A 12,631-nucleotide genomic window follows, 5' to 3' on the forward strand; every position below is an offset into this window, starting at 1 on the left:
GGCTCAAAAGACAAATCCACCTCCATAGGTATCACAAGGGATAAGAAACTAAGACGCCGGAAGACTAAACCTCAAGATGCACGCACTCAAAACTCTCCTTAGCATGGAGAACATTGATATCTGTGCAGTAACAGAAACCTAGTTCAAGACTCCCGACAGCACCCCAGCACTACCAGGTTATGCCTCATACTATGCTTTTTGGCCCCAAAACTTGGACCGAACCACAAAAGGTGGGGGAGTATCAATATTCGTCAAAGATACCCACACCTCCAGGTTGGTGGCACATCACGAAGCATCAGAGACTATCCATCTGCAACTAACAGTGAGTAAAACTGCCTTTCAGTTTATAGCCTGCTGCAGACCACGCTCCTAAACCCAGGAACCCCACTCGGCCTTCCTGAGAACACTGGAAAATATGAAGGTCTCTCCAAACACCATTATATTGGGCGACTTCAACTACCCAAACATAGACTGGGAGCATTACTCTAGCTCCAACACCCTAGCCCAAAGGTTCCTAGAATTTATAAACTCAAATGCTATGGAACAACTTGTTACCACTCCCACAAGTGGGGAAAACATACTGGACCTGATCATCACCAACATGGGGACTCTATGCTCCAGACCAGAAGTGTATCCCTCACTTGTAAGATCAGACCATAAACTAATCTCACTGGATATTCACATCCTGACCCCACCCCCTGCCCAGAAAACCACAGTGAAAAACTTCTCTAAAGCAAATTTCACAATCCTCAAAACCGAGGTGGAATCCTTCAAAGCCCCCGGGCCTGTGGAAAATATGGCCCAGACCGCAGAATCCTTTATAAACGCATTGTATGAACACCTTCAGGAATGCATGGATCATGCAATCCCAAATAAAACCAAGACCCAATCCTCCAAAGGCAGACGTCCTGTCTGGTGGACCCCAGCCATAAACAAACTATACAATAGAAGGAGGAAGCTACTACATGATAGAGCAAAATCCCAAAAAGGGAAGGCATCTCTGATCAGTATTAGCAAAAAACTACGGGCACTCATAAAATCATCTAAGGCCAACTTCGAGAGAAAAATTGCACAGGACACTAAGGATAATCACAAGGCTTTCTTTAGTCAAGTTAGGTACCTGGGTGGGAATTCCCAGATATGCTCAGAATTAGTCCAAAATGACAAAAAATACACCGAACCCACAGACATTGCCAACATCCTAGCTGACAGGTTCAGCGCAAACTCCCCCCCCCCTCCCCACCAAAAGGGCAAATATCTATCCCAGCAGAGTGCTGCCCCCCTGACATCTCAGATGCTCAGGTAAGAGCCGCCCTCTCCAAAGCAAAAAACACAGCATCAATGGGACCAGACGGTGTCCCGGGCTGCGTCCGACATGAACTCCAAGAAAAGCTAAACCCAAACAGAAAACTACTGTTCAATCTCAGCCTTACTACAGGATATGTACCCAAAGAGTGGCGTACAGCAACAGTGGTCCCTCTCCACAAAGGTGGTGCCTCAACGGATCCTGGAAGCTATCGCCCCATAAGACTGACTAGCTTGGTCTGCAAAGCTATGGAAAGGATCATCAAGGACTTCATAAATAAAGATATTGGGGACCTACAGACATTGGATCCTACCCAGTTCGGCTTTGTTAAGAGCATGGTCGATTTCTTTGAAACAGTCACCAAGGCCATTGACGAGGGGAAGGTGGTCCACACAGCCTACCTGGACCTCGCAAAAGCCTTCGATACAATACCCCACTCGGGCATTATAGATAAGCTCACCAGCTTAAATATAAACCCCTATGTCACTAGATGGGTTGCAAACGGGCTCAAGGACAGAACTCACATGGTTAGAATTGCTGGAGCCATGTCAGACTCTAAACCAGTTACAAGTGGCGTCCCACAAGGCTCAGTCCTGGGACCTCTCTTGTTCGGTATATATTTCTCTGATGTATAGGCCAACACGGAAGGATGGTGGCTGACCAAGTTCGCAGATGACTGCAAACTGGGCACCATAATCGACTCTCCGGCCGACACAAGCATCCTCCAAAAGGGCCTCATAGAAACAGACAACTGGTGCTAGAGCCGTGGCCTCAAGCTAAACGCCAAAAAGTGTATAGTCATTCCCTTTGGTAAAAACAAAGTGCCCACAAATTACCACATAGGTGGTAATCCATTAAGTACAGAAGAAGTAATTAGGGACCTGGGGACCCAAGTTGATAGCAATCTCTCATTTGACAAACATGTGGCCAAAGTGGTTAGAAAAACATTTTATATAGCCCACCTAATCATGAAGGGATTCACATCTAGATCAGGGGAGGTCATCGTGCCTCTTTACTCATCCCTCATCAGGCCCATAATTGAGTACAATGCCCCTTTTGGGATGTACCTTACCAGACACCTGCAGCAATTGGAAAGACCCCAAAAGTACCTCACCAAGAGGATCAAAGGGCTCAAACAGATGCCATATGCTGCCCGGTTAAAGAAACTCCAGCTCTACTCAGTGGCATACCGCCTGCTCAGAGGCGATCTGTGCCTGACGTATAAAGCCATGTCCAACCCGGAATTAATGGACATGCTGCACCTCAGGAAATCCAAATCCCATCGAGCTACGCGCTCGAGAAACTTGAACCTCAGCAATGAAATAAATAGGACATGCTGGAGGGACAGATTCATAACCCAGAGGCTCCCTTCACTCTGGAATAAAATCCCAGTCCAGGTTAGGCATTGTCCTTCATTGACTCTATTCAAGAGGAATCTTGATGAGTGGATGGGAGATCGTAGGTTTACCCCAGGTATCACTTCTGTGTCACTGTTAGACAGAGTCACAGTATACTAACCTCGAAAAAGGGCATAGCAAAATTAATTTAAAATGGGTGGCGAAAGCCAAACACACTCTGGCTAGGCTTATAAATGCCCTAGGGCAGATAGCCTAGTATGAACCTATGAACTACTGTAATTCTATTTTCATATCTATCTATATATATATATATATATATATATATATATATATATATATATATATATATCTATATATCTATATATCTATATATCTATCTATATATCTATATATATATCTATATATATATATATATATATATATACATATATATATATATCTATATATATATATATCTATATATATATATCTATGTGTGTGTGTGTGTGTGTGTGTGTGTGTGTGGAAGTACACCTTTATAATGGAAATGTTCTGAATTGGGCAGCTTTGCCATTTTGTTTCATTGTCTACTGGAAAAATGTTGAAACAATAAATTTTAAAATGTGCTCTAACTTAAGTCTAACAAGTCTAAATCCAGAGCTGGCTTTGCCACTGCTGTCCTGCAGGGCCTTATAGCTGCTCCTAATGCTGTACAAATCCATCCTCCCGACCACAGCTTTGGGAATCTACCCAAATGTAATGTCTGCAACAGTGAAACACGAAGAACATAGTACAGCTGTGTACACTTAGCATAAATGTAGATGTTTGAGTTTATTCACTGCTGCAGTCCTGGTTACCCACCTTCCAGCCTCCTGTTTTTTTTCTCTTACTATACCTCTACTTTCTTTTACTATGTTTAAAAGCCTTTTTGGTGTATTGGCTTTTGTTTGGAGTTTTTTTTTGTGTTTTTGAATTATATATATATATATATATATATATATATATATATATATATTTTGCTCCCCATTTGGGAGGCACCTGACATCTGGGGCAAGTAAAACTGATGTAATGGCGTCAGCTGCATGTTTTATACCCCTGATAACCTGACGTTATGGAAGAAGGGACAGCACCCGACGTAGGACCCAATACTTTGTTAATCAGGCCGACTGAGGGCAACCAGCCAGCAGATTACCCAAATGTAATGACTGCAACAGTGAAACACGAAGAACATCCTCTGCAGACATGCTGTAGGAACCCTCCCTAGCGGCTTCTGTATCAGTACCCACTGAAGGAGGAGGACCAGACACAGTACATACTGCCGGGCCTTCAGTGGCCTCGAGAGGGACATCAGAAGTCAGAGGTGCAGCCAAAGATTCAGGTCTAACCTTTTTCACCTTGTTCTTCAGGGGTTCACCCGACAAACAGCAGCACCTTCCATACCTAGTGCTAGTCGTTTCAGTTTCTGATTCTTAAGGTATAAATTAAGGGTGTACAGTCGACTGTGGAGGGTTTTAGGGATGAATGCCTGACAAATGGCATAGGCCTTATAATCATGATCAGACCCCAGAAAAAAAAAATTCACTGTTCGTGGTTGTCTTTATTGTGGACTCTGTCTTCCACAGTGGCACTTGCCATTTTTGGATAACATTAACCTCTAACAAACATGCAGTAGCAAAAGCGTAAAAAAGATTCCCCAATGGGGCACTTATCTGAAGGAAGATAAATTTTCGGTGATCAAATGGATGGCTGGAAGATGTCGTTCAGACTCATGGCAGAGAAGTTCTGATGGTGATATAGGCAGATGTCACTCTTATGGTGAAGCTCGGCTGTTCTATGTACAGCGTTGCACGTAACTTGCAGTAGCTTAAGTCTTTAGTATACTGGCCAGTTCAAGTCGCCTAGGCGGCATTTCTCTCATGTTATGAATACTGCAACATGGGAACAGAAGGACATTTTGATGTGATGTGATAATACGCATCCTGGAGCTCTACAGGCATATCCAATCTTCCCTGCGCAACAATGGCAGAATGGGCTGAATCATGACCATCCAGAACTTCGAGTGTTTTTCAAAATGATTTGGATTGCTAATATCTAAAATTGGTCTTAGGTACTCTGTTTTCTTTGGCAATAAAAAGAACCTTGAGTAAGTACCAGATGTTTATTGGTCTGCAGGAACCATTTGGATGACTCTTTTTGTCAACAGTTTTTTTTTACTTCTGTGGCTGCCACATTACTCTGACTGGGTGGAATGTTGGAATCTTTTTGATATGTTGGGGAGGAAGAAGGGAAAATATGTAATAACTTCAGGATATTATACTCAACACTTGGGTATCATTGGTGATAGCTGTCCAGGCTTCTGGGTGCAGAAATAAGTGTCTCGAGAGTGCAGCAATTGGGCAACCTTTCAGAGGAGCTGAAAAGTTATCTTCATGAAAGGTCCTCTGACCCCTGATGTTGCGGGCGTCGTCTACTATTAGAATTCTCGCACACTGTTGGGGAGATCTGTTTCTGTAGTAGTCCTGGGAAGATGCTTTTGTTTGGGAAAAGGCAAAAATACATTTTTTCAATGTACATGTTTTTCAGCACCTTTTACTGTTGATCTTCCATTCTGTCTAACAGTTTTTATGAATGCCTGTTTCTACTAAGTGCTCCACTGAGTTCTGTTCTAATCTATTTTGTTTAGTCGACTAAAGTGCTTAAATGTGTTTTACTTTGGATGTGGTGGTGTGACTGTGAATTTGCTAAGTTTGGGATGTGTGGGAAAGTCAAGATCTGGGGGGATTTGGGAGGCAAAGCCCCCACATAAATGACTGTGACGTTTGCATGGAATCACAAGGAGAGTTCTATTCTATGACTGCTGTGTAAAGTAGTAGTCAAAACATTCTACTTTCCATATCTAGGTTATGGAAATACAAAGTTTTCAAAGGCAGCAGGTCACGTAAAATATAAATATTTTCAATAACACATCAATAGTGTTCTCAGTGCTGTTTGTAATTTTTTTTAGCTATTATATGTACTTCTGTATGTTAGTGGCTTTTTGTAGGGGACTTAAAAGTAGTAGTTTTTGTGGAGTTCAGTATTACATCAAGTGTATTTTTATTGTATCGTGTTCAACTGGTTTATCTTGATGCATAGCTTTGACTGTTTTTGTTTTCAACACAATCTAAAGAGCACTGTATTACCCATAAGTGCCACAGCAGAAATCTTAAATGCTTTGCAGGGCCATTTTAAGCCTAGCCAATATCCCCGAGGTCAGAATCAAAACTTTTTCCTTGTGTCTATGTGGTGAAGACTACCTATTGGGCAAAACCCACCTATAAACATGCTCTTTGCTGGCTCGCTATAAGTGTTCATAGACAAGCTTAAGGCTCGTCTACCCTTGTGGGCCATTTAAGCCTAAGTAATTTTCCTTCCAAAGATGAGAACCAAACCCTGTATCTTGTGTTGTGAGGTTAACACCTTAGCCATTATACCAAACCCAAGAATAAGTCTGTCCCTTGCTTTTCCTTCTTCATATTTTAAATATCTACTAACTGTTCACCCTTAAATAGTCAGGCTCCCTAAACACACTGCTAGACCACTGCTTCAAGACATGCAGAAAGCTTACAGGGGGTCATGTCATCTTTCAGGCTAGGAAGCCTTCTCTCCATTTCTAGATGGGGAAGAGCAAGGTTTGTGTTATGCTTCTTCACACACCATAAGAAATGCTTGCAAATGGAAACAAACTGTACAGCCACATCTGCCCTAAGTTTTCATCAGGAGGCAGTTGGGCAGATCATTACCCTCACACCAACTCCCAGATACATTAACACCACGTGTACAACTGTTATGACACTATTTTCTTGCAAAAATCTCTGCAAAGAGGCGAAACAGTAATTATTAAAAATAAACTAATAGGACACATTTACAAATGAATATTGTTTGATGCTAGACTGATGGCACAAGAGAAGACTGTTAATTAAACCAAAGTAATCACTGGCTCAGGCTAACAGACCAAGTATCAAAGGGTAACTAGGGAAGAAGAAAACTGTTAAGACTTTGCCTGTTCCTCACATGGGGGGGACAGACATCCCGTCATGAATCTGTGGTGAACACTGGAGACCTGAACAGAGATGGAAGCTTACAAGGGGGTCAGGTCCAATGAGTGCAAAAATGAGGAACATCTCCATGCTGATCCAATTCAACACCCACCCGTTCACTGCTTGCCAAGGCATTAATAAATTGAGGGACAAGTACATGCAAAAATATTATGTCCCTTTTTCATTTATGTACTCTGACTTCTCTCACAAAAGAGACAGCAGTAGAATGCAGAGGAAGAGTTATGGGATAAAAATGCACGTGTGCACACACAAACACACACATGCATATATTTATATATATAATGACATATATTGGTACAAATATATTATCTAGATCTCTCTCTCTCTCTCTGTATACATACATATAATATATATATATATATATATATATATATATATATATATATATATATATATACATACATATATATACATACATATATATATATATATATATATATATATATATATATATATACACACATACATACACACATACACACACATTTATAATGTATACGCACATACATATATACACACACACAAACATGCGTGTGTGTATATACACACATGTAGAGATACAGCAGAATGAATGGGGGGGGGGGGGGAGAAGCTGGAGAAGCTGAAGAAAAAGAAAAGCGAAGCATGTAAGAACGGAAATAAGATGAATATACTTCAGATGTAGCCTAGGTGGAGTCAGACTAATTTAATACCACAGATAAAAAGTGAGACATACAGCAAGCCCTAGTTTGATGCAACCTCGGTGGAGTCAGACTAATTTAATACCACAGATAAAAAGTGAGACATACAGCAAGCCCTAGTTTATTCTATTTGGGTACAGCTTATAAGGTACTGATATAGCCACTACAATGGTATATCAAGGCTGAAAGTTTGCAAAGTTTAGCTCCACTTTTACAGAAACTCAGAAAAAGTGTGTACCTTGGTCCTTTAAAGTCTGGCCAATAATTATTCCTTCTTCTGGAAATTTTGCAAGGCTGCACCCAGAAGCATAATACACTATAAAACAAACACAACATAAAAGATAGTTAACACATGCATACACTTCGACTAAAAAGATCAAAAACACACTGTACTTCCTTACCATGAAGAAGATGACTAACCAATAAGAAAGCAATGTCCAAATGTTATGTGTACAGACAGTCCACATAAACTAATGCACAATTCACTGTTTACTGGTTTACTACTCAGTTATGAAGCAAAATAACACAAGCTGAAAGTAAAATTCTCTCAACTTCTCATATTTCAGATGTCTGCAAGAAAATACCATTTTTGTATAATATTAGGCGCATAACTGTAACCAGAATGCATCATCGGGGTGTCAAAACACAAAGCAAATGTACTTTCCATAGATAGCAATCTAGTTCATTGTGTTTAAGTGAGAAGGTAGTCAGATATCACTTATTAAATGGGCACAGATATGAAGAAACTTGATCAAATGAAAATCCTAGAACTCAGTGCTGATACCACAGTACAGCAATTGCAATTCACGAGTCTCTTCACAACAAAATTATTGAACTTCCTAGAATAAAGTTATACCATCACTGTTTTCCAATGAAGCAGTGTAACATTCATACAAGTATCTCTCATTACCCGATGGTGTTTGTTCATACAGCAGTCATGTCTGCTGTAGGATCCATGGACCAATACACACCTGCCTGAATCCATCCATCCATCCTCAACCCCCTTTTCCCCATTTTGCACATGGGGTCGGGTATCACTATGTAAAAATAAAAACAAAACTTACTTATTTAGCTACTCTTCAGTCATAGACACTGTTAAAAGAACATCTATAAATGAAAGGGTAGCTCCTCGCATAACTTTGCCAGCTCTAAAAGGAAAAGTACAGCTGTGTACGCTTACCATAAATGTAGATGTTTGAGTGTAGCCACTGTTGCAGTCATTACATTTGGGTAATCTGCTGGCAGGTTGCCCTCAGTCGGCCTGATTAACAAAGTCTTGGGTCCTGCATCGGTTGCTGTCCCTTCTTCCATGACGTCAGGTCGTCAGGGGTATAAAAACATGCAACTGACGCCATTACATCAGTTTTGCTTGCCCCAGATGTCAGGTGCCCCCCAAATGGTGAGCAAATAAAATTAAACACACAAAAATATACCTCAAACCAAAAGCAAATACACCAAATAGGCTTTTAAGCATAGTAAAAGAAAGTAGAGGTGTAGTAAGAGAAAAACAGGGGGCTGGAGGGAGGGTAACCAGGACTGCAACAGTGAATACACTCGAACATCTACATTTATGGTAAGTGTACACAACTGTACTATGTTCTTCGTGTTTCACTGTTGCAGTCATTACATTTGGGTAGATTCCCAAAGCTATGGTTGGGAGGATGGATTTATACAGCATTAGGACCAGCTATAAGGCCCTGCAAGACTGCAGTGGCAAAGCCAGCTCTGGATTTAGAGAAAATTGGTAAATGATAATGCTTGGTGAAAGTATGTACTGAACTCCAGGTAGCAGCTTCTAGAATATCCCTGGTAGGAACACCTCTGAGAAAGGCTGCAGAAGTAGATGCAGCCCTGGTGGAATGATATCTGAACCCCTGGGGATAGGTTTTCCATGGTGCTTATAGCAGAAATTAATGCAAAGGCTTATCCATTTAGAAATGGTTTGTTTTGAAATAGCCTTCCCCTCTGCCCCAGCAGCAAATGCCACTAGCATTTGTTGAGATTTTCTTCGAAATTTAGTTCTGTCCAAGTAGAATCTAAGTTGTCTGTGCACGTCCAAGGAATGCAGAATCCGTTCCCCTTTGTTTTGTGGATTGGGACAGAAGGTTGGCAAATGAATGGACTGGTTAAGAACCACAATGGAAACCACCTTGGGCATGAAGGATGGATTGGTCCTCAGAGATACCCTGTCCGCATGAAAAATGATGAAAGGCTCCACTGCCATAAGGGCCTGTAATTCAGATATCCTTCTAGCTGAAGTGACTGCTAAGAGGAAGGCTGTTTTCCAAGAAAGAAATTCTAAGTCTGCAGTAGCAGCTGGCTCGAAAGGAGGTAAAGTGAGCTTTTCCAAAACAAAGTTAAGGTCCCAGGCAGGGGTAGGAGCTCTCCTAGGTGGTCTCAAGTTCTTTGCCCCTCTGAGATACTATTTGAGCAGGGGGTGAGAAAAAAGGGGTGGTTCTGTGTTATAGTGAGCTGAAATAGCTGAAGCGTGGATTTTAATAGATGAAAAAGACAGGCCCTTGTGAAGCATCACAGTTAAGTATTGCAAAATCTGAGGTAAATTGGGCGCTGCTGTGCTCATCCCTAAAGACTTGTTCCAGGCACAGAATCTTTTCCATTTGTCAGCATAACATTTTCTAGTTCTAGGTCTTCTCACCTCCAAGATGGCATCCATCACAGGTTTGCTGATTGATTCTAAGGGTGAATTTAAGTGATTAGCCAAGCTGCAAGGTTCAATGTTGGGAGATGAGCGTGCAGAATTTGGTTCTCCTGCTGAGACGGTAAGGAAGGTGCCTGAGGCAGTTGCCATGGAGATATTTGTGACACACTGTGCAGGAGTGGGTACCAGTGTTGGCAAGGCCAGTCTAGAGCAATCAAAATCATTTTTGGTTTGTCCTGTTTGACTTTTAGCAGAACTTTGGAGAGCAGAGGCAGAGGGGGAAAGGAGTAGACTGATAGGTTTTTCCAGCTGAAGGACAGAGCATCCACTTTTCCAGGCGTTTTTGTGAGAAGTCCTTGTGCAAAATTTGTCCAACTGGTAGTTCTGGGAGGAGGCAAACAGATCTATGTCTGGGCTCCCCCATTTGCTTGTCAACATGTTGAAAATCCGTGGTTCCAGTTTCCACTCATGTGGGTCCATGAGATTTCTGCTTAGTCCATCTGCCAGTGTATTCAGTTTTCCTGGCAAGAATTGAGCTTGTAGCTGCACTTGGTAGCTCATGGCCGTGTTCCACAATGCCATGGCTAGTCTGCAGAGGGGGTAGGGATGTGTACCCCCCACTTATGTACCACATAACCGTGGTGTTGTCAGTCTTTACCATTAGTTGTCCTGGATGAATGTAGTCCTTGAAGGCTGTCACAACATTCTGCACAGCTAACATTTCTTTTTGATTGATATGTAGGTGCATTTGATTTGGGTTCCATTTGCCCTGAATGCACTTCCCTGCCAGGTGAGCCCCCCATGCATGTTCTGAATCATCTGTAGTCAGGGTTTGGGAGGCAGGGGGGTGGGGTGAATGGCAGTCCCTTGCTTTGGTGGCAGGCCTTTGCCCACCATAGGAACTCAAAGCGTAGGCAAGGTATGATAGGAATCATTGTTTCCAGGCTGTGACAATGTTGACTCCATAGACTTTTTAAGTACCACTGAAGTTTCCTCATATGCAGTCTTGCATATGGAATTAGAAGAATGCAGGAGGCCATGAACCCCAAGGCTTGCAGTATTTGTCTTGCAGATAGCAGGGTTTTTGTGGCCACTTGTTTGAAGTAATTTACCAAATGAATTTGCTTTTCTGGCATGAGGAAAGCCATCTGGGCAGTTGTATTCAAGCTTGCACCCAGGAATGTAATCTGTTGAGAGGGTACCAGTTGTGATTTCTTTTCGTTTATGGTGTACCCTAGACAAGTTAGAACCCTTTCTACAAACGCCAGATGATTTATAAGTATGGCCTGGTTTTCTGCCTGAATTAGACAATTGCCCAAGTATGGATATATTTGAATATTTCTTTGCCTGCAAAATGCAATTACTGGAGCCAGGCACTTTGTGAATACCCTGGGTGCAGTAGACAAGCCAAAGGGCAGTGCAGAGAACTGATATTGCAAGTAGCCTGCTTTGAAGCGGAGGTATCTCCTGCAAGATTCCCCAATTGGGATATGCAGGTAAGCTCCTTTTAAATCTAGAGCTGCCAACCAGGCATCTTTGCCTAGCATAGGAAATAACTGGTGAAGAGTCAGCATCTTGAATTTTGGAATGTCCAGAAAGGTGTTTAGAGTAGACAGGCCCAAAATTGGACACCATGATTTGTCTTTTCTGGGTACCAGGAAAAGCCTGGAATAGACACTTTGTCCCTTTTCCTCTTCTGGTACCGGTTGAATAGCCCCCGTGTTTAAGAGTGGAAAGTACTTGTTTTTGAGCCTCTGCCCATTGATTTGGGGGCAGGTCTGGCCACCCGTTTGGTGTTGGCAAAGTGCGGAAATGAAATCTGTATCCCTGGGACACTATATTTAAAACCCGTTTGTCCTGGGTTATGAGTTCCCAGTTAAGTCATTGAGACTGTTTACCATAGGGGGGTGTCTTGTTATTTCCAGACTTGGAAGTGGAGGTCCCCCATTGCTTAGTTCCGAGAGTCCCTTGGGACTGAAACCTGGTGCTTTTGGTGTGTCTGGGTTTGGCTTAAGTGGATCTGGAAGGAGCTGGAAAGGACCAATTCTTAGTAGGCCAGTTCCTACTAAATCTTGGAGGTTGCACTTATAAGAAATATTTTACAGTTTGCATAGATTTAGCTTTATCTTCCATTTTTTTAGAACTTCTTCAGCCTTACTGCCAAACAGGCGGTATTGATTTAAAAGAGCATCCAACAATTTTGCTTTAACATGATCAGGCAGAGATTGCTCCTTCAGCCAAGCATGCCTTCTAAGCAACCCTGAAACAGGCCTCTAAAGAATCAAAACCACACTGTAAAGTATGTTTTCCAACTTGTTCAGCAGAATGCAATAAATCCTGTAAATCTTTATTTTCCACACAGTCAGAAATCAACATTTTCTATTTGAGCAGTCCCATAATACGCTGTTGCTATTTTAGCATATGAAATTGGCAGTTTAATGCCCTGATTGCCAAGGTTGCAGAAGTATAAACCTTTTTACCCCATCTATCCAGCGCTCTGAAGTCTCTATCAGAAGGGGTAGGATTTTTAGCAGTAGAAGCCTTAATGC

The 12,631-nt window shown here is 41.9% G+C and overlaps 1 protein-coding gene across 1 annotated transcript in view; it reads right to left on the reverse strand.

The window, feature by feature from the left end:
- Positions 1 to 12,631, reverse strand: part of MBTPS1 (membrane bound transcription factor peptidase, site 1) — a 1,726,871-nt gene that overhangs the window by 223,752 nt on the left and 1,490,488 nt on the right. The window contains exon 18 of the mRNA XM_044081940.1: positions 7,662 to 7,739. Within this exon, the coding sequence (XP_043937875.1) occupies positions 7,662 to 7,739 (78 nt within the window). The remainder of the gene's footprint in view (positions 1 to 7,661; positions 7,740 to 12,631) is intronic.

Source organism: Protopterus annectens, chromosome 8.part1, assembly GCF_019279795.1.
Source record: "Protopterus annectens isolate FY-2018-M chromosome 8.part1, PAN1.0, whole genome shotgun sequence".
NCBI classification, from domain to species: Eukaryota; Metazoa; Chordata; order Ceratodontiformes; family Protopteridae; genus Protopterus; species Protopterus annectens.